The sequence below is a fragment of the Dermacentor variabilis genome, chromosome 10 (genome assembly GCF_050947875.1).
Source record: "Dermacentor variabilis isolate Ectoservices chromosome 10, ASM5094787v1, whole genome shotgun sequence".
NCBI lineage: Eukaryota > Metazoa > Arthropoda > Arachnida > Ixodida > Ixodidae > Dermacentor > Dermacentor variabilis.
In genome coordinates this window covers 53,215,559-53,242,899 of record NC_134577.1, presented here as the reverse complement: position 1 = coordinate 53,242,899, position 27,341 = coordinate 53,215,559, and the positions used below count along the sequence as shown (strand labels likewise).

The window sequence follows — 27,341 nt, the reverse complement described above, 5'->3', positions numbered from 1 at the left end:
TCCAATGTTCTGAAATGAATGCTGCAATTTCGTTGGACAGGTTGTTTGCTGAGATGGTTTATGGGAAATTTTGTTGCCATCATATCACCCTTGACAATGTTGCCCGGTGGAAACGGCATGATCTCCTCGTGGGCATCATGGCGCGAGGGCGTTTTCAAGAACCTGCGCTGTCTTCATACGTCAGCCCTTACATTGTCACGTAGCAGCGACGGTGAAGAAGGCAGCAAAACTGTGATGATAGAAACTAGCGTTTTATTGGGCGAACCTGTGCCCAGAAAAACAGGCTACACTCAATGCTCAAGGAAGACGGCGAACACAGTCGGCAATCGTCGAAAATATGATCAGCGGGTCAAGCGCGTCGGCTTTTATACGTCAGTCGTCGAACGTTCCAAAGTAATCGCTGGCACCCGCGTGCCTTCCGCAAAGTTCTACATTGTTCGTCTCGCGCACACATGCAATCAGATTGCACAAGGTTCGGTCACAGAGAGCGGATAGAAGCATCGATAACATTCCAGAAACTTCCGATACATAAAGGCGCGTCCTGCGCTGTGCGATAACATTTGTTGGGTGATGAAACGTGCCGCCCGATAAAGACAAACCCGGACGCCCTGATTATTTATATATTTATTTGTACATACTATAGCGAATAAGTGATTTAACAGAAGTGGTTTAACTCAGGGAAGGATACACAGGAATATAAGATACAGCGATAAGGATTATTTGCTAACACCATGCATCTTGGATGGCGGATACAAAATTCTTTGATGGGTATGAGCAAATAGACCCAGGTAAAGAATTCCAGACTTGTATGGAACGAGGGAACAACAAACCAGGGCGTCCAGTTCAAGTTGCAATGTCCTCTCGTCGATGACGCTGGCGCGAGGTTAGTGTAGTTGTTTTGTCAACCGAAGAGCCACCGAAGAGTTGACAATGCTGCGGAAGAAAGGTTATGATGCTATACGGCGGCGGAAATAGAGCGAAGGTAAATTCCAGGAAAGAAGTTAGGAAGAGTACGAAAAGTCAAGCGGTTCTGTAGTCAATAAGTTTCCGCCGGCCTTACCCTAAAGCCGGAGAAATGTCATTTTTGCTTTGAGGAGCTAGAGTTTCTAGTCAATGTCGTCAGTCACATGGGTGCCCGCCAGGATCCAAACAAAATTGCTGCTGTCGCACAGTTCCCCGTACCTACAGATAAAGAAGCTGCCAGGCGTTTTCTGGGCCCCTACACATATTGTCAGCGCTTTATTGCAGCCTTCGCTCGCATTGCGTCGCCGTTAACTTCCCTCACGAGGGATGACCTTGCTTTTGTATGGGGCGACGAACAGCAACCTGCATTCACCGATTTCCGGAACCACTTACAAACGCCTCCTGTGCTTGCACATTTTGACGAGACAGCCGCTACAATGCTTCACACTGATGCCAGCAATGTTGGTCTCGGAACCGTGCTTGTGCAGTGCCAGAGAAAGAGTGATCAATTATGCTAGCAGAACGCTCTCACGCACAGAAGCAAACTACTCTACAACTGAGATGGAGTGCCTCGCCGTCGTATGGGCGGTTACAAAATTTCGCCCATACTTGTAGGGTCGTCCCTTAAAAGTTATCAGCGACCATCATTCACTCTGCTCGCTCACAAATCCTTAAAATTTTTCCGGCCGATTAGCAAGTTGAAACCTTAGATTGCAAGAGTTTAATACGACGGTTATTTACAGGTCGGGGAAAGGCTATACCGATGCTGACGGCCTGTCTCGGTCACCCATCGAATGGGCACCTTCTTCCGATCAAGAGGACACAGCATTCCTAGGTCTTCCCGACACGTCTACCACTGCAGAACAACAATGTGACGACCCTGAGATGCTTGGCCGGATTAATTGCTTGGACGGACTAACTCAGTCCGCACCTAAGGCTTTCGCAAGAGCATTGTAATCCTTTTGCTTAAGGAACAAAATTCTATTCAAAATGACCCGCTCTTCTAGAGGGTCCAGCTATTTGCTCGTCGGTACTGCTGCTGTTCGTTGTGAAGTACTGGAAGCATGTCATACGAGATCCCTTCTGGGCATCTAGGATAACGCGAACGCTGAACAGATTGTGGCAAAAATACTGTTAGCCAGGACTCATCAAAAGACAACAGCCTACCATCCACAAACAAACGAACTAACAGAGCACCTGAACAAAACAATCAAAGACATGTTTTCAATGTACGTGAATGTTGAGCACAAAGATTGGGGCGAGATTCCGCTTTATAATACGTTTGCTTATAACACGGCTAAACAAGAAACTGCATAGATGACTCCATTCAGCCTTGTTCATGGACGGGAAGTAACGACGGTGCTCGATGCCATGCTACCACACGAACCTGACGACATTGACATGGATGCCGATGCGTTTACGCAACGTGCGGATGAAGCGAGGCAGCTCGCAACCGTACGAATACACCGGTTGCAAGAGTATGAAACAGGTCGTTATAATGCCCATCATAGATCTGTAAATTACGAACCCGGTGACCGAGTATAGGTCTGGACGCCCATCCGAAAGCCGGGGCTATCCGAGAAGCCCCTCAGGTGATATTTTGGACCCTAAACGTGCTGCAATGGCTAAGTGACGTCACATACGAGGTAAGCCCAAATAGACCTTACTGCACATAGCGTCGCCAATACCGTTCTAAATTTGTGCACGTAGTGCGCATGAAGCCATATGCGAGTGGCTGTACGACGGACTTCTCTTTTCACCCGGTGAACTTTATTGTTTAGCATCGGGGCGATGCTCTTTTAGAGAGAGGGCAAATGACGTGTGCTGTATGTAGACGTGTGGACGACGATGAGGATAGTGCTTTAACGGACTGCATGTAGTGGGACTGGGGAAATGCAGAGACCAAGAATACGTCTTTGTTCTTGTGGTTTTGCAACAGGCTGTTCCGCCGTCCTGCTGTTGCTCAACGACGTGTTGTCTTTTGTTCACATTTAACCGCGACCATATATATATATATATATATATATATATATATATATATATATATATATATATATATATATATATATATATACGCATGCTGCCAGATATTGACCCACCATATTACAGCTACATAACCATGGTAGGCTTGGTAAAGAAAGTCTCCCTTCAAGCGTAGAACCATGCTGTTATCTAGCAGACGAGGGCGACGCTAACCACGATTTCTTCTATTTCAGTTCATTGAACTATGGTGGCATCGGTACTACAATTGCTCACGAGCTGGCGCACAGCTTGACCTACTCAGGTAAAATCAATATATCTTTGGTGTTGTTATTCTGCAACCAATACGATCCAATTTGATGAATGTTCCGCACTGCCAGAGAAGCAGACGCGGTAATAGTCAATGGGCACTACAAAAGTGACGCTTTTTTTACCTCTAAAGCGCATTATTACTCTTTTCATTTTTCAGTTATACACATTAGTGCCAGTAATTGAGGAGTAATTTCCCAGTCTACTGCCGGGGCCATTATCTACCATGAACGTCCAGTGCTAAGTAAACTTGACCATGTCCTGAGGTGTCGGTGACCATAGCGCGGCCACCTGCTAGTGAGATTCTGCAACTTCACGCGACGCCCTCATCCTCCACTATGCTGCCTGCCATCATTACGACTCATTAGTTTCCATCACAAGTGGGCAAAATGTTCTGCAGGTGCTATAGGCGTGAGCAAAGTGACTAATTTTCCTAATCCAGCCAAATCTGCGACACCTCTACTAATACAAACATTCGCACTTCAACCTTCCCATTTACTGCCATATTGCTTAACTTTGCTACTTTATAAAATGTTTGATTAAACTCGCGTCTTTTGCTGTACATAATCCTAAGCATCAGCTAGTGGTGCGACCGCCTAAGTTCTGAGTCCTTCTTTTACATGGATGCCGCGAGATGGCCCCACTGATACATTTATCTAGCAGCTTGAGCTGCGTTGTGGGGTTCCTTCAGAGTATATTTCAACTGTAGTTCTAATGCGCGTGCATGCTTTCTGGTTGATGCAAACATTTAAATAGTCAGGTTACTCGCTGTGTCGCTTAGGTGCTTGTATGTATTTTGGTGACCAGTATAGATTTTTTTCATATTTACCATCCACACTCAGAACCTTCGCTACACAGCGATTGCTGTAATTCCTTATTTAGGCATACATCTTTGGCGTGAATTCCATAGAGTTTTGGTGCAGGCTTATTAATGCGAAAACAGTATATGGCTCATGAGGCAGTAAATAAGTAGGTGTTGGTGATGGCGTGGCCACTGCATGATCCGAAAAGGCTACGAACCCTCGACCTTTCATGGGAGTCGAATCGGCGTCCCTTGGTGTTAAGCAAGGCGAAGTTAATTAAGACTCGCGACAACGCGACTGCTGGTGGAAGCCAAACTCTCGATCTTTGGTGAGAGTCGTGTCTGAGACTATTCGTGTTAATTATGGCGAAGTTGATTATGCAACAGTTGATTCAAGTTGAGTTAATTAAGGCGCACGAAGCCATGACCTTTCGTGAGAGTCCAACCCTCGACCTTCGGTGGGAGTGAAGCTGATGATCCTTGGTGTTAATTAAGGTACATTTAATTAAGATAGAGTTCATTAAGCATTCTAACCCACAACCTTTGGTCGAAGTCGAACCCACGACTTTCCGCGTTCTTTAAGGCGAAGTTAATTAAGGCACAGTTAATTATGATATGATTAATTAAGACACTTTCTGCGGAAATCTACGTCCATAGGAGCTGGAAACAATGACGCCTTCGGAGCGTCCGAGAAGCCGCTCCAGCAACCCGGAGCAAAGCAGTGTGATTTCGTCCTCCACTTCGGCATGTCGTGGACTACATGTCCTCACAACTGTAAATATCCGCACGGCACTCCAGTAATATTAGAGAACACACCGGTGCACGTGCTGTCGTCACTTCGTCGCTGCCGACGCAGCGGATCGCGAGACTTGGGACAGCCGTGCCCACATGTTCCATGAGCGTTTATATTCAAGTTCACTATACACTAGGAAAAGGTGCAGTGCAGTGCAGTGCTACGGAAAACCCTATAGCGACGCTCTGTGGTGTTTCCGAACGCCGAGAGGGCAGCGCGGTTTTCCGATCGTGCCACTAGAGCATGTTGTAGTTAACTATATCAGCAGGGAATAAGTTTCGGTATGTTGGTAATGGTGAAGAGCTGTTTGAGTCAGTAAACCGTCTGGTGCTTTATCTAAGAAAGAGCTTGACGTCCTGGTGTAGACGGCCTGTGGCAGTTTTTCTTCTTTGTCTCTATCGCTTCTTTCCTTTGCAGAATTATATATATGTGTATATATATATATATATATATATATATATATATATATATATATATATATATATATATAGCCATATCATAGGAAGCCAACAAGCACTGACACCAAGGTCAACATAAGGGAAATTACTTGTGCCTAATAAATGAAATAAAGAAACAATAAATTAAGGGAAATTAAAGTTGTGGGTTCGGTTCCCACCTGTGGCAAGTCGCTTTTTCATCCAATTTAATTTTCATTAATTTATCGTTTCTTTACTTCATTTATTAGGCACAAGTAATTTCCCCTATGTTGTCCTTGGTGTCAGTGTTGGCTTCTTATGATATGGGTAATAAAAATCGGGCCCCTCGGTTAACCCCCCTTTCTTCTCGTTTGCATATATATATATATATATATATATATATATATATATATATAAGTGTGTGTGTGTGTGTGTGTGTGCGGGCGCGCGCGCTCTGGATCCACAATAAAACTTAGCTGAAAGTCAGCGCTTGTCTTGTCTCGACCAGCCCGTTGTTCTTACTGCGCATTGTATTCTGTGTACAATCCTAAGCATGGATGATGTACTTAAAATGGCTTACTGGTTTACATAAAAAAAATCCTCATGTGTACACAAGACGTCCTAGCCACCAACATACATGCACCCATTCAGCCCTACTATGAGGGAGTAATACGCTATGAGGAATAGCAGTATTTCTGCTTTTTTTTACAATAAACACTTTATAAAATACGTTAAAAATCAGTTATCTGACAATACAGCCTGTTAATAGTGTGCAATTTAATGTTAAGGTTGAATATACCGCATGTCCAGTGGAACTTGAGCCAAAGGCTTAAAAATTCGTGGCCGATTACGATACTTCCTGATGCGAAGTTTGATGGCAGCTGTACACGTGTTTTTTTTTTTTAATTTCGCGTTATATTGGCTGGCGTGGACAATTTGTCTCGTGCAGCACGTTGCAAACCGAGCTATACGTGGCTCCATCGCCTCGCTAATCGCCACGCCTAGGCGCGTTTCACAGCAGCCGCCGCAGACAGATCTCCACTCATGCAGTGCTTCGTTTCAACACATACGACGCGCGCTAATGTGGCGCCATCTTGTATCCATCGTCGCCGCTAAGCTCGTCATGCTCGGCACTGCGCCTTTATACTCACGCTTGCGCCACACCCTCCTCCTCCGCTTTTCTCCTCGCCCTCTCTTCGCTGTCGCTGTCTTTCACCCGCGGTCCGCGTTCGTTCTTTCATCCTTATGCTGCGCTCGTTCGCTCGGTTATGCCGACGCTCGCCGCACGAACGGCCGCCTAACAGCTGCGCTCTAAAATTTGCAAATGCCACGTAGCTAAACAGATGCAAGGTAACGGTATTTGCCGTCCGTTGGAGTTGCTCAGATTATGTTTTGCATTCCGCCTAATTACATAATAAGTCTTAGCTAATTAACTTCTTAAACATTACAATTACATGAAAAGTGCCATTCAGAAAATTGTAAAGCAACATCAAAAACTCTCTATACAGCTTTCTGTTGCTCAGTACGGGCTACATAAAATGGTTTTTACAATAATGAAACAATGCCGCGAATGCAGGCAAAGTTCCTAGAGCGGCCAGTCGCGTGGCAATATTTCCTGCATTCTTGCGCTTCTTTCAGACTTGGAAAAATGCATTTACGTTGTACGTATTAAGCAACAGAAAGCTGTGTCGGGAGTTTTTATGTTACTGTCTAATTTCCTCATGTGCACTTTCATCTAATTATAATATTTGAAAAACTGAATAAATAATTAAGAATGAATATGTGATTAGTCGGAACGCACAAAATAATCTTTGTATCTCTAAGCGACGACAAACATCATTACCTTGGTTCTGTCCAGCGGCGTTACGTTTGCATATTTTTACCGTTTGGCTCAAGTTACATGGGATGCCCTAATGGTCCTTGCGCCTTAAAACCTCAAATATCATCCTCGTCATGAACACCCTACATAGCATCATCACCAGCCTGGCTACGCCCACTGCAGGGCAAATGCCTCTCCTATACTTCTCCAACTACCGCGGTCGTCTGGTAATTGTGGCCATGTTGTCCCTGCAAACTACTTAATCTCATACGCCCACCTAAGCTTTTGCCACCCCCTACTACGCTTCCCTTCTCTTGGAATCCAGTCCGTAACCCTTAATGGCCGTCGGTCATCTTCCCTCCTCATTACATGTTTTTTCTTGATTTCAACTAAGATGTCATTAACTCGCGTTTGTTCCCTCATCCAATCTGCTCTTTTCTGATCCCTTAACCCCCCTTTATTCTCCTTTCCACAGCTCGTTGCGTCGCCCTCAATTTAAGTAGAACTCTATTCCTAAGCCTCCAGGTTTCTGCCCCGTAGGCGAGCACTGGTAAGACACAGCTGTTGTGTACTTTTCTCTTGAGGGATAATGGTAACCTGCTGTTCATGATCTGAGAATGCCTGCCAAACGCACCCTGGCCCGTTCTTAATATTCTGATTTCAGCCTCATGATCCGCTCGCGCGGTCACTACCCGCCCTAAGTAGATGTATTCCCTTACCATTTCCAGTGCCCCGCTACATAGCGTAAACTGCTGTTCTCTTCCGAGACTGTTAAACATTACTTTAGTTTTCAGGAGATAAATTTTTAGACCCGCCATGCTGCTTTGCCTGTCCAGGTCAGTTGACATACATTGCACTTGCTTCCCTGAGATACTAAGCAAAGCAATATCATTGGCGAATCGCAACTTACTAAGGTATTCTCCAATAACTCTTATCCCCAATTCTTCCCAATCCAGGTCTCTGAATACCTCCTGTAAACACGCTGTGGAAAGAATTGGAGAGATCGTATCTTCCTGCCTGACGCCCTTCTTTATTAAGATTTTGTTGCTTTCTTTATGGAGGACTACGGTGGCTGTGGAGCCGCTATAGATATCTTTCAGTATTTTTACATATGGCTCGTCTACACCCTGATCCTGTAATACCTGCATGACTGGTGATGCTTCGACTGAATCAAACGCTTTCTAGTAATCAATGAAAGCTGTATATAAGGGTTGGCTATTTCCGCACATTTCTCTATCACCTGATTGATAGTGTCCATATGATATCTTGTTTAGTGACCTTTACGAAATCCTGCTTGGTCTTTTGGTTGACAGAAGTCTAAGGTGTTCCTGATTCAATTTGAGATTACCGTAGTAAATACTTTGTAGGCAACGGACAGTAAGCTGATAGGTCTATTATTTTTCAAGTCTTTCGCGTCCCCTTTCTTATATATTAAGATTATGTTGGCGTTCATCCAAGATTTCGGTGCGCTGGAGGTCATGAGGCATTGCGTATACAGGGTGGCCAGTTTTTCTAGAACAATCTGCCCACAATCCTTCAACAAATCTGCTGTTAGCTTATATTCCCCAACTGCCTTCCCTCTTTGCATAGCTCTCAAGGCTTTCTTTACTTTTTCCGGTGTTACTTGTGGGATGGCAATTTCCTCTCGATTATTCCTTCTTGCATTATTGTCGTGGGCGCCACTGGTAATGTTTAAGTCTGTATAGAACTCCACAGCTACTTGAACTATCTTAGCCATATTAATAATGATATTCCCGGTTTTGTTTCTTAAAGCATACATCTAATTTTTCCTATTCCTAGTTACTTCTTCACTGCTTTTAGGCTTCCTCCGTTCCTGAGGGCATGTTCAATTCTCTCCATATTATACTTCCTTACGTCAGGTGTCTTACGCTTGTTGATTAACTTGGAAACTTCTGCCAGTTCTATTCTAGCTGTAGGGTGAAAGGCTCTCATACATTGACGTTCCTAATCATATCTTTCGCCTCGTGTGATAGCTTACCGGTATCTTGTCTAACGAAGTTACCACAGACTTCTATTGCACACTCCTTAATGATGCCCATAAAGTTATCGTTCATTGCTTCAGTACTAAGGTCCTTTTCCTGAGTTAAGGTCGAATACCTGTTCTGTAGCTTGATTCGGAATTTCTCTATTTTCCCTTCTTAAGTGGCAGTTTCTTCCGTTCTCTCCTCAAGTCTAGGCTAATTATAGATCTCACCATTCTATGGTCACTGCAGCGCACCTTGCCGAGCACGTCCACATCTTGTATGATGCCAGGGTTCGAGCAGAGTATGAAGTCTATTTCATTTCTAGTCCCGCCATTCTGGCTCCTCCACGTCCGCTTTTGGGGATTCGCTTGCGGAAGAAAATATTGATTATCCGCAAATTATTCCGTTATGCAAACTCGATTAATAAATCTCCCCTGCTATTCCTATAAGCTATGCCATATTCCCCCATTGAGTTGTCTCCAGCCTGCTTCTTGCCTACCCTGGTATTCAAGTCGCCCATCAGTATAGCGTATTGTGTTTTGACTTTACCCATCGCCGATTCCACGTCTTCATAGAAGCTTGCGACATGTACAAACATGAAAATTAACGTATTCACGTATAGATCACCTTAGTATCTATTCTTTGCTCTAGGTACCTGGGGAATCCTAACAAGGAAATATGAAAAGCTTATAAAAGATTCTTTGGAATTGTTTAAGAACAAAACTTCTTGCTTCAAGAAACAATACAAAGTGGTTAACAAACGACAGCTTGTGGTGAGAACCTCTTCTTATTCTTTTTGAATAAACTGCGCCAATTTCGAAGATGTGTACTACTAATTCTCAATATTTTAGTAACGATAAACATTTCTGTGCATTTTACATTAAAAGTCACGCGTCTTTTGGCGCTTGACGATTTTGCTCGCCAGAAATTATGGGTGTGAAATTCCATACACACCCATAATTATGGGCTTATGAAATTCCATACGTTCCTGAAGTATCCATGAAAAATTGTTTAAAAATGTATTTAGCTTGATGTGTTCGAGTATAGAAATTAATATATAATAGATGTAATTTAGTAGGAAAATCGCCGTTGTTTATAGTGTTCAATTTAAAGTTGACAATTGACTCGATTTCATTAGAGTGCTAATAAATACATTTATTATTTATTACAATAATTATTACATTTACGTGTGGTAAATGTCGCCAATTGAAAGGCAGCGCATGTAGTGGGTTTGTCCTCCACGTCTCATTAGACACCACGTATTATGACGTATCAGACAAGCTGCCTCGTTATAAAAGTTTAATTTCTTGATTGAATTAAATTTAGACGCATTTTAAAGTGTACTTGAAGGAAAGAGCGCTACGAAGACGCGGACTAAAAGAGAAACATGTACGACGGAAAAGGTGCTACTTCCAACTAAATGTTTTTTGAAGAAACAGGCTTTTAAATAGATGCAACCTAGAATTCTTCTGCTTCTGCTGCACATTAAAGTGCTCCCGTCGTGTGATATCACGAACATTCATAATGTAAAACAAATTTGTTTTAGGAACTTGACGTGAATTACAACGAAAATACGAGTGCTGAAGCAGACGTGAGTATTTATTACTTATGCATTTGACATTATGACGTGTACAAGTATTGAACGCTTTGCAAGAAGGCAACTAGAACTCTCGCGCAATATTGTAATTACAGGTGCCTACAACAGCAGTTTTCGATTCCGCAGGCATAGCGATATCCTGTATTAAATAACCTAATGCCCGCAGAAAAGGTGTGCGAAAAAAAAAAGAAATTCTGACATTTATCGTTAGCCAATCGCGGGCTATTACGGACATTATAAGGTTGAGCATCATCCATTTACGGTAAAAAATGAATATTCAGTATCCAAAGAACATACAGAATTTCTTTTACGTGCCGTCAACAGGAATGTGCTCGCTGCGGCCGTGACATAATGCTAAACAGCAGATTCATTAGCCACTAAACCCCCATGCTGAAAACAACATCTACACATCCCCCCTCTCCCTCCCCCCTACAGCCCCCCATGCCACGCTCGGCTACAAATGTTACCGGTATAGATTTCTTAGTCGAAAAAGAAATCTCGATGCATATTAAGGCATATTTTGTTGATTCCATTCTCATTTTTTCTTAGCTTGCAACAATTTATCTATTGTGCGCTATAACATACATGGTATGTTTGGCTGATAGATTGTAACATCAACAGTTTCATGAAACATCCGTGTTTTTGATACTATCATCGTGTGTGCATACTTTGTCTAAACATTATTGTTTTATTGCGATTGCAATTATGTGGACACTCTAGGCGAATTTCTGTCGTCGTCGTCGGCGTCGACATCAACGTGATCTTCTGCATAAATACCAAGCGCGATAACATTGCTGCAGCGTGCCTTATGCTGCAGGTGCCAGCAAAAGCTTGCGAGGGAGAGCGGCGAAGTGCAGTGCCTTGATGCGCCGGTGTCTTCTCGCGCTCGCAAGGGAGGAAGGCGGGAAGGGAGCGCGCCGTCTTCTCACGTGCGCACGGGCAAGGGGGAGAGCGTGATGGGGGTAGGCTTGTGTGCAACTCCCCTTCAAGTGCAGCTATGGAGGACGCGCGCGTCGTATGGGAGGTAATCTTTGCTTGGGTGGAAGGCTAGCCTGTGCGCTGACATCTCGCGCGCGTGCTTCGCGTTGAAGCGAGAGGCAGCACGAAGGGTAATTCGCTCGCTGCTGTTGCCGCTTTTCGTCACGCCAAAGTTTTGACAGCGAGTGTTCCTGTCCATCGAGTGCGATGTGTTCGTGTTTGCCTTTGTGCGCTTGACCACGTGCTTGTCGATACAGTTACTAAGGGAATCTTCACAGCAGTTTATGCAGCTGATACAAGGACTAGGCTTAAGTCATAGAACTATCTAATAGTTTGCTATCGCAATGAATGCTTCGCCTTTCTTGCGCAAATTTGACTTTTTCTGTGTCGAACACAGCTGTGACCTTGAGTGTTTCATTGCTTTTGAAAAACTTGGCTGAGCTGCCTCGACATGCAAAACTCAACTGATTTATTAATCATTTTGTTTTGATTCGAAAGCATGAAATAGCCCATTGAGCGAGAAAGCCGACGTCGGTAGTAGCTAAACGGCAGCTAAATTCCCATTGGATGCGACGCCACGTCACGTGCACAATACTGCGACGTGACACCGCGGGGCGAGACGGATTGCCGTCGTCGAGGCAGTCGTGTGACGCGCGTGTGCGGGTGCCGCCGTCTCGCTCCAGAAAGCCGGCGAGCAGTCTGTATTTCTTCACCCCAGACCACAAGTACGCTTGCGGACGCGCGCGAGCTCACGTTCATGTACCACGCATGCGCAGACGGTGCGGCATGGCTCATACGCGTGAAAACTCGGCTTGATCTCGGGGAACAGCTCCTCTCTGTTATCGCCCGCTTGGGTTGCCTCGCGTCGGCGCGCCTGGCTGCGCAGCTACGGCGCGGAACGTTCAAGTCTCAGTGAAGCACATTTATATCATGCAAGAAAGTGCTTCTTCTTTCCTTTTTGCGTTGATCTGGCAGCTATAAATATATAACAATTAGGTTGATGGATATTGAATCATTTTGAAACACTGTCGATAACAAAGTACGAAGCGGCGCCGGCCAAGGCGTCTGTGAGTGAGCCCAATGAGCGCGCGCTGTCGCGCTATACGCCTAGCGCACCACCTGTAGAAGCGCCACTGATGGCCACCTACCGGGCGCTTCCAACAATACGCGCGGGAGCAGTAGCAGACGACAACCCTCTGCAGCAAGGATAGCTGAAGTTCACGGCTGGGATTTCTCTTTTGTTCGGGTGCCAGACTGCTTCTTCTACGGTGACAGCTGTAGGGAAGACGCTGACCTCTGTGGGAGCGGGTGTTTGGGACAACATGGTCCACATACGTGCCAGGTGCGTCCCGCTGACAAACGCCATGAACCCCATTTACATGTAGTGGAGCTCATGTTAAATAGCCGATCAATTTTGTTCAGTAATGGTATGTCTCGATCGTTTTTTTTAATTCAACCCTTGCCGTAATGCTGCTTCGGTACCTCAATAATAAGCATCCGTCGCTAGTGCAGATTATATCGAACAGATCCCTACGGTGCGATGTCTGCATAGGCTGTTGTGATTTTTCTTCCGATGAATACATGTCACATCACCGAATACGTACAGTTAAAGTCGCCTCAAGAAGAGTAAAGAAAAAGAAAGTAAACTAGGGGCTCAGAGCCCTTTAGTCGGAATGTCGACGCCAGTTAATCTTGTTGTCTGAGATATTCTAGCTCATCGCAAATCCAACGCACTGTGTTTTCGGTGAGCTTAAAGTGTCTGCGGAACTCTTCTTCGCTCATGTCGAGCGCGTCCCACCGATGCCTCTCGTCACGCTCCCCAGCAGCACACTAAAAGACGGCCATTGGCGTCTCTACCTTGTCTCGCCAGCCAGCGCGAGATTAGCAGACGGCCACGGTTGCCTTAGCAACCCTCTCGATCATGCTCGCGGCCGCAGCGACCCTAGGGCGAACCACTTTTCCACGGTTCCGCTCTTAGCAGACGACGGGTTCGCTTTCCAGATGATTGAAAACCTGTGGGACGACAACAAAATTTGTAGCAACACCCAGCAGTGATGACAACAACGAAGTGCAAGCCAATCTCGTTCGTAAGAGATAACCTATTCCAAAGGGAACCGTTACAGAGTACAACCCCAGATAATCTTCGAACACCGACTATTTCATAATCTAGTGATTCTTACATTGGCTACAGCCATTATACAGAGTCCAAGAGAAGTTCATATGCTTTCCCCTTGACATCGCATATTACGTTATGAAATAGACTACATTGTGCTTTTCCTACGCGCTACAAGAAGCATCATTGCGTGAAATAGTCTATACATAGTCAGCTACACGATATTGTTATGGTTTAAACAAAGTGGTGCAAATTTACCAGCAGGTTTGTTTCAAGTATCTATTTGTGATATGGCCCCTACTAGTTGTGTCTGTATTTTGTCTTCGACACCACTAGTTTAAACTCATTTGTTACAATCCCTTTAAGGACAGTAGACTGTCGAATGGAGTTCCAAATTAAATGCTCACTCTGTTTTAGTTTTTACGAAGGGTGCGCTAAATTCCGAAACTATGACGAAACTTTTGTAGAGACACAGTTACGAACAGTGGCGCGACAAAACTAGAGGAAGAATATAAGCTCCCCCAATGATTACGATAGTCCCTAATGAGAAATTTGAATGCAGCTGCATATGTGTTTTCATTTCAGGATATATTTAATGGTGCGGAAAGTCTGTCTCGGGCGGCACATTGCAAACGGAGTGAAGTGGGGGCCGAGCACCTAATTAACCGTGACGCGAGGGCGTGATTCACAGATGCCGCCGCAAACAGACCTGCGCTCACGCAGCGCTTTGGTTCCATACAGGCGGAGCCCCCAGCTCTGACACCGTAAATTCTGTCGTGTGCGGCGCTACACTTCTCATGATTTCGCGCTACCCTCCTCCACCGCTTTCTGCCTCATGGTTCCGGTGCACCTTCCTCCTGCGCTTTCCTTCTCACGCTCTCTTCACAATCCCCGTATTTCATTTCCACCTGTGTTCCGCATTCAATGTCATCTTTCGCCGTGCTCGTTCGATCAGTTACGAGGTATGACGCCGAAGCTCGCCGCAGGAATGGGTGCAGAGAGCTCCGCTCTGAAATGTGGTATTGCCTCGTGCACTAGCTTACAAGATGTAACCGTAATACCACTGTGACGCAATTAATTAGCAGAATTATGACGCAGCAAACAACGAGGGACTACAAATGCAACGTTGGCAGGCGCCGTTACGTTTCAGACACAGGTCTATGTTCCTTCTGTCGTCCCTCGTCTTTTGCGGCCCCACAATCATGCAGTAACTAGCCTAGCAACCTGTTTCATTGATGCAATCACCCTGCCACACCCTGCTAGCACTATCGACTGTAGGTTTAACATAGAACTTCAAATACAGCGACGCGATTGTTATGGGTCAAGACAACTCCGTATACACTGGAGGTTTAATACATAACTTCCATTGCAGAGACAAGATTATCATTGGTCAAGACGACTTCACGTCCACTGGAGCAAAACCTTGAACGAAGACCTTGCTGACAACACTGGCCTCCAGATAGCTTTCACAGTGAGTTTCAAAAATGCCTCGCGGGAATGACCCTCTCATATATATTCGACTTGTGAGAAGTGCAACAATCTATAAGTTATAACTAACATTCGGGCGCCTATAAAACATAACATCAAACTATTAATCGTGCTCATATTATGCAGAAGTGCTTTTGATGCACAGTATTCTTCTATTCACAAAGCAGGTTTTATGCACTATCAAGTTTTGGAAACCTGCTTCAATTGGCTTTAATAATGGGACAATAGCTCTGAATAAGACTGTTTCCTCTTCTCCAGATATTTGTGAAGAAACGGCAAATGAGTACTCAGTCTATTATAATTAAGTGGTTCATTATAACTGTAGATACATTGCAAGTATAGGTAAAGCTAACGAAATCGACTCACCATCTGGGCCCTTCATAAGTGAATGTCCAGCGAAGCTGCTGAAAATCACCACAATTGTTGAGGAGGGCGTGCAATTCTATAAGACTAATCGCAGCGATGATAGTTAACAGTAATGGCAATAATGGGAGCAAGCTACAACAGCACTGAAATCAGTTGCCAGGCTGGTTCTTTTATATTCAAAAGATTAGGGACGTCACTCCCCACGTCATCGGCGGGGCAGCTTGCACAGCAGTAATTATATATATTTGCCGGAAAACGTATGCGGGCGTCGCTACGTGCTTCGCATCGTAATCACGAGCGTCTTATCATCAATTAGGTGGTTGGGATGATTGTTTTGTGCTTGTTATTGACGCGCATGCTGGTATGTATGTTGTCTGCGCGATTCCAAAGGTTGTATGCACTGTTCACTTTGCTGACTGCTTGAAGCCTCTGCCCCACTGGAGTACTAGCCACTGCTCCTGGCCCAGCACTGCAGCCTAGATCCGCCCCACATTTTTGCTTCCGGACGCAGACACGACAAATGCCGACCAACAAGAGGCTAACAGCTTCGCTGTGAAATGAACAAGCAATGTTACAAAAATAAAATTTAGCATTTCAGTTCTTGAGCTGAAGGCAGTTCGATTAATTAACTCTCCCAAATGGCTCTGAAATGTTGAAGGTGCGTGTTTTATCATTACCGACATTACAACGGTGCCTTGCTGCTAGCCATTCGCTCCACATTGTGCAAGAAGCAAAAAAAAAGGTTAACATGTGTTTCATTAATGGGTTTGGTTTTATATTAAGGTTAAGCGCGAGGCAACAGTGGCAGATGAATAAGTAATGACTGGCATCGTTGCTTTTTTGGAGCGTCAATTCTTTTTCCTTAAGCCATATCAAAATAATTAATCTGGACGTAAAATTATTATTAAACAACCATGTTACGCTAAGCTACATGTTGCACTTTTTGACCACTAAGCAGTAAAGTCGTGCGGTCTGCGCATGTGAAGTGACAGGCTTACAACGTCAAAATGCGAATGGGATTGCACTTTCAGTTTCAGGATATTTGAATGCGACCTTTAAATTTTAGGCCTAATAGATGAGAATTCAGAAATGTATTTTGAAAAACTGAAACTCACAATGTACAAGACGATACCTGCATAAGTTATCAGAAAAAAAAGATAAGTCTATGCTAGTGGGAAACAGTGAGCCATACGTAGTTATGTATAAAACAGAGCTCTTCATTATTGGTCAATTGCGGTTATCGATAATTGCGCACAGTTGCCTATTCTGACCTCGACACCTCTTGTTTTTGCTTCAAAAAATTATCTGACAAAAAACCACGTGATTGTTCATGCCACCTGTTTTTGAAATGCTGCCGCTAATCAACATCAATCCCTTTACCCACATTCGCCTCGCCTTGATGTTTTTCTACGAAGAGTCATTATGGTAGACTCTGTAAAAGTGTACAAAGCCGAAACAAAGCACGACACCATAAGTGCGGTTGCACAAGACTTTCAAGCAATCTGCACAGCTGCACAAGGAAGCTAACCCTTAATGCTGGCACAGTGAACTATGAAAATGGCCGTACATTACGGCTATACATTTATGAATATGCTGAAACATTTTATGCAATTTCTTTATTTTTGCCACCAGTTACCATTGAAGTTAAAGATGGTTTATTCTTTACGCTGCATAAAGTGGACTAAAGTCGCAGCATACTACTTCTACATTACTTAGAGGTGGACTTAAATGGCACGCGTTTGGTGAAAGGTCTAATTACACCATTCTCTTTCTTTTATTTCCAGGCATATACCAAAGTACTTGAAGAAGAATGTGCAGGACAAGACACTCATCTAAAAGGTCTAGAAATATTCGACGGAATGCAGCAGTTCTTTATGTCGCGCGCTATGGTAGGTTGTCTGACTTTGGACAAACAAAGTATATTTTACATGAGCAAAAACTCCTAAATTACTCTTGTAATGCCTGCTATTGCTTTTCCGTTATTTCCACAGACTTTGTGCAAAACAGCGGACAAGTATTCTCTCATTGAAGAGATAAGGAGGGTGAAATTCAGCTCTCCGCAAAACAGGTAAGAGGGAAATTTATCTAGTGAGGAAAGGTTTATGCGTGGTTCACCGGTTTTATTGCCATTTTTTCACAGAATTTGCAATGAAAGGAAACTGAGAGCGAAGTCATGGCCTTTCTCGAGACACTTTGCATTGGGCAAGTTAATAACCGCAGTACCTCATCAGATGAAATTATTGTAGCTTATATGACCTAAAATTTTAGCATTACCTTTCATTAGGGTACCATGCACGGAAGAAAGAGTCTGAAAATTGTCAGAAAATGTATTTCTTCAACACTTTGGGCACCGCAGAGGACCACACTGAATACAAAAAGCGTTTAACAATCCATCCTATTCATTCTCTGCTGACTGTAACAGCTAAGTTGCTTTATTTTGCCATTACTTCGAAATAAGCGTTGCAATAAAGAAACTAGTCGACCTAGCTTCGCGAAGTGCCTTCCTTTCTAAACATTTCTTGTTTAACCATTTTCTGCTGCTTCGTTTTACTTCAGCATCGTAAATACATTATCGAACGTGTTTGAACATTTTGGCCACATATATTGATCAGGTATTTTAAGGCAAATTGGCCAAAATCTTCGCTTTGGCTGCAGTTGTCTTCAGACACTCTCGTTGACTATGTCATCGCCAGACAGTGGCAGCACCGTATGTTTGCCATTTACCTGGATGTCGTCACCACCATTTGTGAGGCGTGTCCTTGAATCACAACAGGTTGTAGCCAGGTTATCGGTGTTACATAAGGTGTATGGTTTCACTGTGAACAAATGGCAACCCATAATTTTTTACGCGCAGTATAACAAGACCCAGGACGATGGTGCGCTGTGCCTATTAAGTAGAAACTTACTGCACCTACAGCTATCCGTCTAAATTGATGAGATAATCTGATAGTCTTCCCGATCACCGTTTCTCAATAGTGTTGCCCGTTTAGCTGCTTGTCAACGGCGTTAATACATGTCATAATTGTGTAGGAGCTACCCGAACCCCCAGATGCCACTTAATCGGCCAATCACGTGTTACTGTTAATTCTTGACCTCATCTGTACTGGCCTGCTCCTTTCATTACTAGAGAAAACCAGGAGGTGATTTTGACGCTCTAAATCACGGAATTAGTGCAACTGCCGTTATTTATTTTTTTTACATATTGCAAAGGCGAATCTTTTTCGCATGGCATACGTGCGAATTATCTGAATTTTATATAAATGCACTGCGATGTAAGAGGCTGAATTTCTCGCAGTAGATTCGCAGAAATGACGCATTGATTGCGTTCCCAGTTGCCCCGTAACCTTATAATAGGTTTAGAGGCCAAGTGATATAAACAATTGGAAACACGCTCAGTGTGGTTGCAGTGGTCACAGAAGCGAAATTGACGGATGTGTGCCAGTATAACGCGAGGAATTATTGACAGAACGAATTGTGTGTTCACAAGTTAGCATGAGTAATAGGCCTCGATTTTTCTACAAGAAAACCTCATAATATTGAAATGCTGAGTCGAATGTGACGAAAACGTTGCTTCATAGTCTTCGCGGGCTGGTAATATAAAAATGACTAAATTAGGCAACTTTGAGAGATTGCTTTCACTTTTAATGAAAACTTCCAAGTAACATACAAAATATTAAATGCTTCGGCTGGTACAGAAAAAAATTGTAATTTTATCTTCTTTAGTAGAGCGATGTTTTATTAAAGTGAAGTCTGAACGCTTACAATTTATTTGCTATGAATATGCTGACTCTCATTAGGATAGCTTAGGCAGGTAACTAAGCAAACATTGCCGCTGAGCTAGTCTCTCCTGGTGTTATCTCTTAAGCGACAAGCAAATAAGCCTAAAAGTACAGCTCTACATGATTACATCAACACAGTTCTATTCTTAGAAATTCATTAAGGTGCTGATGACGTGTAAATCGGTGTGATTATGTTTTAATTAAACTGGTTTGTGCAGGAAGTGATATCGTGTGTAATAATGTCGATCCCTTGTTTGTGTTTAGAAAGTCATGAAACGTCTCTGTTATTTATTTTTAGGGTCAACGTGCCCTTGAAAAATTTGGACAAATTTGCTAAGGCGTTCAACTGTTCTCTTGGCTCGCCAATGCATCCGCCCAAAAATGAAACCTGCTCTTTATGGTGAAGTAGAATCAGACGACAACAGTATGAATAAACCATTTTGAAAAGTTAAATAAATAAATAATAAGAATACACTAGGCTTATAGCTTAATGAGTTTTTGTGCCTTCTTGGCACCTTGGCCCTACCTCACTAGAATCGCAAATATTGTAACAGCTATAGGTTCCCCAGGCTTTTGTACGACGCCGCATCAAGCATATAGGTGCTATAGGTCAATATATGCAGCTTAGTGATAGGACAAGTGGCGCTGTAGGTTATTTTTTGGCAAAAAGAAACTCGTATGCCTATTTCGTTGCCCTATACCTTTATGTATTGCAAGGTTCATAAGTCATCAGGGAAGTATTAGGTTACAAATTGTCACGGAGTAGTGACGTTGAAGAAGGCAGCAAAACTGTTATTGATGGAACTAACGTTTCATTGGGCGAACTTGTGCCGTCAAAGGTTGGCTACACTCAAAGAACAACGATAGCGCCGAACACAGTCTGTGATCGTCGAAAATCTGATCTTCCGGTCGAGCGTGTCGGCTTTTATACACGAGCCATTTATTTCCCTTTATTCAGTCACGAGCCATTTATACACCAGCGCCTATTCCAGGTTCCAGCAGCAACGAAGCGCTGCGCTTCGTGGCAGACCTTGAATTCAGCATCCAGGCATTGTATAACCACACGGTTGCTGCGCGCAAGCGCTCTTTAGTTACCAGACTGCTTTCCATCCCACGTGCTCTTGAGTTTGTAGAGAAAGAGAGAGACAGAAGAATGAGACGCAAAAGGCAGGAAGCCCAACCTGAAGCTATATATCGAAATTGCTGCTGATGTCTTCACAAGAAAACGATGGTAGACAACCAACAGAACGTTTTAAATTCAATTGTTATTGAAGATAAACACCGTGGGATGGGCTGTGCTAGACGAGCTGAAAGCGCATTCGGGCTTTGTTAATAAAAGTTTTGAAGAAAGAAATGTGGACATAATTTGTTACATTTAGCAGCTCAATTACGTTAGTGATGCAGTAATTGCTCATTACAAGCAATTAAACTTGTGAATTAAGTAATTCTAATTAATTTGGCAATCTTCACTTTCTCTAAAGTGCACAAAGCTGCAGCAAGGAAGTTTTATAACTGCTCAAGCGAACGACCACAGAGAGAGAGAACACAAAAGGACAGGTGCAATCCTTGTGTGCTCTCTCTCTTTGGGGTCGTTTGTTTGCGCAGTTATAAAACTGTTTGCTAATATGTACCAACTCGCCCATCAAGAAGTTCTTCTAAGCAGAGGAAGCATCGGGGTTGGCTGGAATGATTTCATAGGTGAGATCATTGGCTTGGCAGACCACGCCATGTGGATCTTTGAAACATGACGAGAGTTCTTAAAAAACATCTTCACGAAAAACGACCTACGGAATATGAAGGCGACCAACTAAATATGCACGCCAATGTGTGAGAAGTCGTAATACCGTCGTCATCACGCCACAATCGTTTGCACCTCAATAGGCTCATGTCGTTTTTGTTATACCGTAGTCATCATTTGGGCATTAAAATGTGATGGTCGTCATTAAGTCATTGTTGTATTGTCTTTGTCGTTCCATCGACGTAACCAGAAGCAACGCTATGACGGAGGTCGTTGCCATGTTTCTGGACCTCTTGTAACACAGATCCACGAGCGCGAGCAAGTTGCCAAGAGTCGTCAATGACGGCAAAGTGACATTGAAAGGCAGTGAATTGCGTATTCACTGGTCGAGGCCTAAATAATGGAATAAAAGTGTGTACTGGTACCTTCGGTTCTCGGCAGCACGAAAGTTATTGCAGGGACTAGCCGTAAATGTACAGGTGGGAGGAGTTGCATGCGATGGTAATTTAAAGCGCAGAAACACAGGTCCCAGTATAGGCAATGGCCAGTAACATATTTTGGAAACACGCCTGTAAGAGCTGGGTCGCATGGCTCGACCAGACCGTTCATTTCTGGATTTTGGGAAGCGGTAAGTTAATCCTCGATGGAGGCGACATGCAGGACGTGATCAATGACGCGGAACAAAAACTTGCCGCCACGTTCTGTGAGAGCATGGCGTAGAGCACCACGTGTCAACATAGCGCCGTGTACTAGAAAATACGCCTAGTCAGTTGCGCAACTGCCCGAACGAGTGCTGCAATGTTGTATCTGGTCGCGTAGTCCGGCTGGGACAGCAGCCTACTTCCCTTGATGTGGACACCAGAAAAGGGCTCAGGAACACTAAGGTGAGAAAAAAAATGGCTCCGCCGGGATGTAAAATGGCTTCAGGTCAACAGCGAAAAATGAATTCTATCCTGTGGCGTTGGTATCGTTCACAAGCGTTGACGTATCCTACAGAACGTGCGAGACCACGCGAAAAGAAGCGTTGGCCTATTTGGCCGTTCGTACGAGACACGCGAAGAATTCTGATAGTTGGTGCGTCATAAAGATTTTTTTCAAACGGCAGAGCGGAAGGCTTTTGGAATAACGCAATGGAGATAAAGACCTTCAAAAATAGCCGTACGAAAATTGATATCAAAGTACTGCTGTGGAGACCGAAGAGGCGTAGAAGAATGTCGGTGGATGGGGATTCAAAACTATCGTTGAGTGTTTTGCGGGAGGCATCACGACGTTGCTCGTCAGTGATACGGAGGCGCTGCGACATGGAGCAAACTGAAACAGCGTTCGCAGTGTCTGAGACGTCACTATATCGTCGACGGGGTGAAGTGACAAGCGGTCAGCGTCGTGTTGCCGGCGCCGAAACTTGTATACCACGAAAAAGGAAAACTATTTGAGCCTCAAAGTGTTATGACCAAGGCGGCAAGTGGGTCATATAGAGATGAAACCCAAGCAGCCAGCATGACAGCCGGTCACTACGGAGAATGACCGACCGTAGAGACAAGGAGGGAACTTGGCAACCACACAGATAGTACAAGGCTGTCCCGTTCCATAACAGAATAGTTTCATTGTAATGTTGAAAGGAGGCGGCTGGTCTAAGCAATGACACGATTCTGACCACGCTGACGTTTGGCTAGGGCAGCTCCCTACGTCATTGCGGCTGGCACCTGTACACAATTCTTTGGGGCGCTAGAGTCGAAATAGAGAAGGTTTGTCGCTTAGTTACAATCTGGGATAACTGAGAGAAGAGGGCAGCTCGTGGGGGACTTCATGTTAAAGGTACGTCTTTTAGATGGTTTGTAGGAAATGGCCGAGGTAGACTGCCGGGTACTAGGAGGGACTGAGGAAAGTATTCGATGCTTTAGTTAGTCGATGAACATACGTAGTTGAGACCCATGCTTTTAAATTCCTGTAAGAGAGCAGCCTCGATCATCGCAGTCGTGAGTGGTTGTGGATCGCTACACGTCACGCAGCAATTGATGGCGAACAGGCGGCCTCGAGTTTACGTCGAGTGATGCGAGTAACGTTGACTTCATGTTCGTGACAGCTCTTCTTCGAACCTAGAGGCCTTTCCTAGTCTTTCTTACTGCTGCACTACTGTTCGGCTGGTCTCCTAAACGTATGCTGTATCGCAACACTATGTTAGACCATACACAATTTCTGAGTGCAGAAAGCAAGTATTTGCGCCTTCAGCAAGTTGAACCTCCCTCCCCCCCCCCATCGGGAAGCAGGAGATCAGCTAGAAGTTTCGCTGCCCTGATGCACAAGTTTGCAGTGTAATACAAAAAACAAGCAGTTTTTGAATAGTGTCTGTTTTGTTGTTCCATCTTTTCTTCACTTTATTAGAGATAAAGGACACTACTCCCGGCTTTACCATTTTCATCATGACCTTACGAAGTGACGTGTGCACTTGTGACACTCTGGCGTAGCTGTGTTCACCGAGTTTGAAGCGCCAGTCTTCTTTTTTTGCGTGTGAAATAAAGTCAGGTGCTTCCTTGATTGACGAATAGCATTTTTTCAGCGTACTCAAGAAAAACCTGCAGTCTAGAAATACCCAAGGCCCTTCGTCAAATGTTGTCCTTGTATGGGGATTTGAAAACTAAGATAACAATTGGATAGAAAAGAAATGCTAATACGTCTGGTGACTATTTCAAATTTGATGTTCCACTAGTAGTCTACTATCTATTTAGTAAAAGGACGAGCTTTAAAAGACATGTAAGTGGAATGTATCACGAAGCTTTCTTTTCTGCTCTTTTCATGTTTTCTGCACTCATGCTATTCTTGCCTTCTTTCCTTGGGCCATGTCTTTGAGCAAAAAATGCAATGCCAGAAAAGGACGCAGGAAGTATACGAGTGCAGAGAACATGCAAAGTGCATAAAAGAAAGTATCCCAGTTTGGTTTCATATTTTTCGCGCCCAACTAAAACGAAATCATTGCTTTGCCCTTTGACGCATCCTTGTGAAGCATAATCTGCTGCATAACTCCCAATAGGGCATCAGTTGCACCGTGCACCACGCATGAAATTGCCAGTCGCTGTTTGATTGGCTGATTTACCACTAGTTTTCTAAAACGAGAAAAATGGCGGCATTATTTGTGACCATTGCTGGCAGTTCTAACGATGTTGCTTAAGGTACGCCTTGTCCTCCTAAACTTATTAACAAACATTTAACATTTATCTCATAATCCACAAAAAACCAAAAAAGCATGATATGCTTCTTTCTACAATATCCTTGTTGGCTGAGATAGACGTGTTAGAAATCTTTCTTGGTTATCTTCAAGTATGCACAGATGCACCTGTACAGAGCGAGGGTTAAGGTACATTTGCAGTTTTCTTTTGCTTTTCGACGACAGTAAAAAGTTATTTCCCATACTATATGCAGCCTCAACCACAACAGCCGAGTTAAAGGGGTTCGACGTTGTACTGAGGTACGTGGAAGATGTGTTAGCTTCATCGAAGACACGCAGCTTTACGAACTCCCGCGCTGTCCATAGCAAAGTTCAGTGAAGTAACCCTGATTGTCCAGTTTTTCGCATCAGTCACACTCTGTCAACAAAATGGCATCTCGTGGGGTATCCCTCGATGCACAGTGGATACCTTCGCAGGTAAATATCGCCAGAAATGAAGCCGCTTGATCAACTGACTTCACCTTGCGCTTATGACTATAACTGCCAGGAAAGTTTGTGCAAGCATGATGGTGCTCCTCTGCGGGTTTTACCACCACCGCAAGCAGCCCCGAAGCTAGTTTGTCCCAATTTGAACATTTCCACCCCTTGTTCGCAGCCGAGACTCTCATATGGCGCGAACACCCCGCGTTCATGGTCAAAGCTTGCTTCACCGCTCTAGAGCCCAGCTAATTAAACTAAGGGATGGCTGTGTGAAGGTGTGTGAACCTTACGCCAACAAGGACGTGTGGACAGTACACTGAGTACTTCTTTCGGTTGCTGCGAGACACTTCAGCACTTGATACTGTGGTGTTCTGCATTCATTGCGAAGCGGACGTCCCTAATAAAGGACTATCGTCTCCTTGGCCTGCGGTGTACAGCACTCGACGAATAGTTCTACCCCAACCTTTTTATTTTCGAATGACACGACCTGATGCATTATTTCTTCTATTTGTAAGATTATTTTAGTATTGTGACCCTCAGTGACCAGCTGTACTTTGTTTATTGAAATTCTCTATCTTAACTCTTCGAGATTTTTCATTTTATTTTTTCTTCCATTGTTTCATATTTGCTTCCTATCTTCGCTTTCTCTGTTTCTGTCTCCTTCTTTGCTAAAGTAGGCAGACAGTTTGGCCTTCCCCGTTGCAATTGCCAATCTGCTCCTCGCTTTCACCTTCCCCTCAAGCGTACAAAGAGTGTTTCAGTGAACACTTTCACATTTTTTTGAAGATTGCCTGTGGTAGATAGCTCAATTATAGTTTACTAGCCGGTCTACTCGAAGCGGTGGACACTACTTGCACAAAGAATTGAAATGCATATTTCACCAATTAACAAGAATTCAGTAATTAATTTTCAGCTAATTATCTTATGACCCATATTGCAATTTACAAATTCTAGCAGTGGACTTCGCAAGGCGGATCCACTTGGAACGATTTCTCAGGACGACACCAGCTTCGAGATATAAATTCCCGAACTTTGCGGAGAAATGCATTGGCGCTCCAGTTACTTGTGTGCTTAGGTGCGTCAAACGACATTTTGTTAACAAATTAACTTGAACGCGAATTCATTTCTCCGCAAAGTTCAGGAATTTATATCGCGAAATTGGTGACATCTTGAAAATTTGTTCCAAGTGGATCCGCCTTGCGAACACCACGGCTGTACTTTGTAAATTGCAATATTGACTACAATGTAATTAGTTATAAGCTGAATTCGGTAATTCTTATTATTTAGTCGATTCTCCATCTCAATTGTTTGTGCAAGTATTGTCCACCGATTCGAGTATACAAGCTCATGAACTAGAATTGTGATATCTGGCACAGGCAACTTTTAAAGATTTTTGAATGGTTTCGCTGAAACACCCTGTTTATGTTTTCAAATAAATATTATTATTATTGATTTGTCATGTGATTTTACGCCTTAAGCTGCCCAGTTCTATGTGCCTCGCTGTGAAAGAAAGCAACAACAAGCAGTGTGTGCTCACAACGAAACCTCTTGAAGAAAGTGTGTTATTCAGTATTACAGTAACCTGAGAATTAAACCTAGTATGGTTACTGATAATGGCTAATAATGACTCATAACGTCTCATATTATCATGGACTTGTTGCTCTGCGTTTAACATAAATAAATGGCGTCCAGAGGGTTCCTATGACTAGAAGGTTGGAGTATTACGCTGAAATATTCGAACTTCAATTCCACCAGGGGTCGCATAATCATTTTATTTGATTGAATAAAGTATTTTTTTATTGACGGACATGTAATATTTTTTATTGAAGAAATGAAAGTGCCTTCCCTTCAGCCCATACCTCACTCCACCCTAAATTCAGCGTCCCACAATCAGATCCGCTACACAGTAGTATTACATCTATTATATTTGCTGATTAAAAATATTTGACTATGAATAAATAATAAGAGGGAAAATTAGCTGCACATAAGACTGTAATGCCCTTTGTAGAAGCTGTTTTCAGAGCTCTTACATGAATGCGCATAAGTATATCGTAAAACACAGTAAAAAGACTCTAGCTATCTGCACTAAGAATCTATATGTGTCTGGTACGTTAACAACTGTTGTATGTGTACTTTGTCTCTGATATACTTCCTATAATACACGCTCTTTCTGGCTCGTGGCCATTGTGTCTCTCTTACAGAAAGTTTATTTAGAACAGATTTGAGCACTGCATCAAACCTTCGTAAAGCAGGCAGCACACAATACTTTTTACGGTTTAGGGGGCGAAGTGCAATTGTTGGTCATCTGGCCAAGTGATTCTAGTTTTTTCTTCTCTGTTAAAACTACTGTGACTCCAGCGCATTCTGCTGCCTTCTTCAGTTCGTAGGACAGATCATGAATATACGGGATCCCTACAAGCTTTGATTTCATTTACAGATGTGCCTAATTCCTAGAGAAAACAGTCCCAAGATTTTAACCGCAATGCTGCTCAGGAGTGGACAAGAATAACAGGCTGTGGAGAGCCGCAACACCTGGACGTTGAAGCTTGGCACAACCCGCCGTGGTTGCTCA

At 43.7% G+C, this 27,341-nt stretch overlaps 1 protein-coding gene across 16 annotated transcripts in view; it reads left to right on the top strand.

The window, feature by feature from the left end:
- Positions 1 to 19,876, top strand: part of LOC142560552 (phosphate-regulating neutral endopeptidase PHEX-like) — a 97,882-nt gene extending 78,006 nt beyond the window's left edge. For 14 of the 16 annotated variants that reach the window (XM_075672753.1, XM_075672738.1, XM_075672747.1 and 11 more), the window contains 7 exons: positions 3,180 to 3,247; positions 9,719 to 9,840; positions 10,614 to 10,658; positions 15,128 to 15,226; positions 17,394 to 17,498; positions 17,601 to 17,677; positions 19,687 to 19,871. In XM_075672753.1, the coding sequence (XP_075528868.1) occupies positions 3,180 to 3,247; positions 9,719 to 9,840; positions 10,614 to 10,658; positions 15,128 to 15,226; positions 17,394 to 17,498; positions 17,601 to 17,677; positions 19,687 to 19,792 (622 nt within the window). In that variant the 3' untranslated portion in view covers positions 19,793 to 19,871. Of the gene's footprint in view, positions 1 to 3,179; positions 3,248 to 9,718; positions 9,841 to 10,613; positions 10,659 to 15,127; positions 15,227 to 17,393; positions 17,499 to 17,600; positions 17,678 to 17,749; positions 18,035 to 19,686 lie in introns of those variants that run through there. The other 2 variants (XM_075672754.1, XM_075672739.1) reach the window with 2 other exon arrangements.
- The last annotated feature ends 7,465 nt before the right edge of the window (positions 19,877 to 27,341 follow it).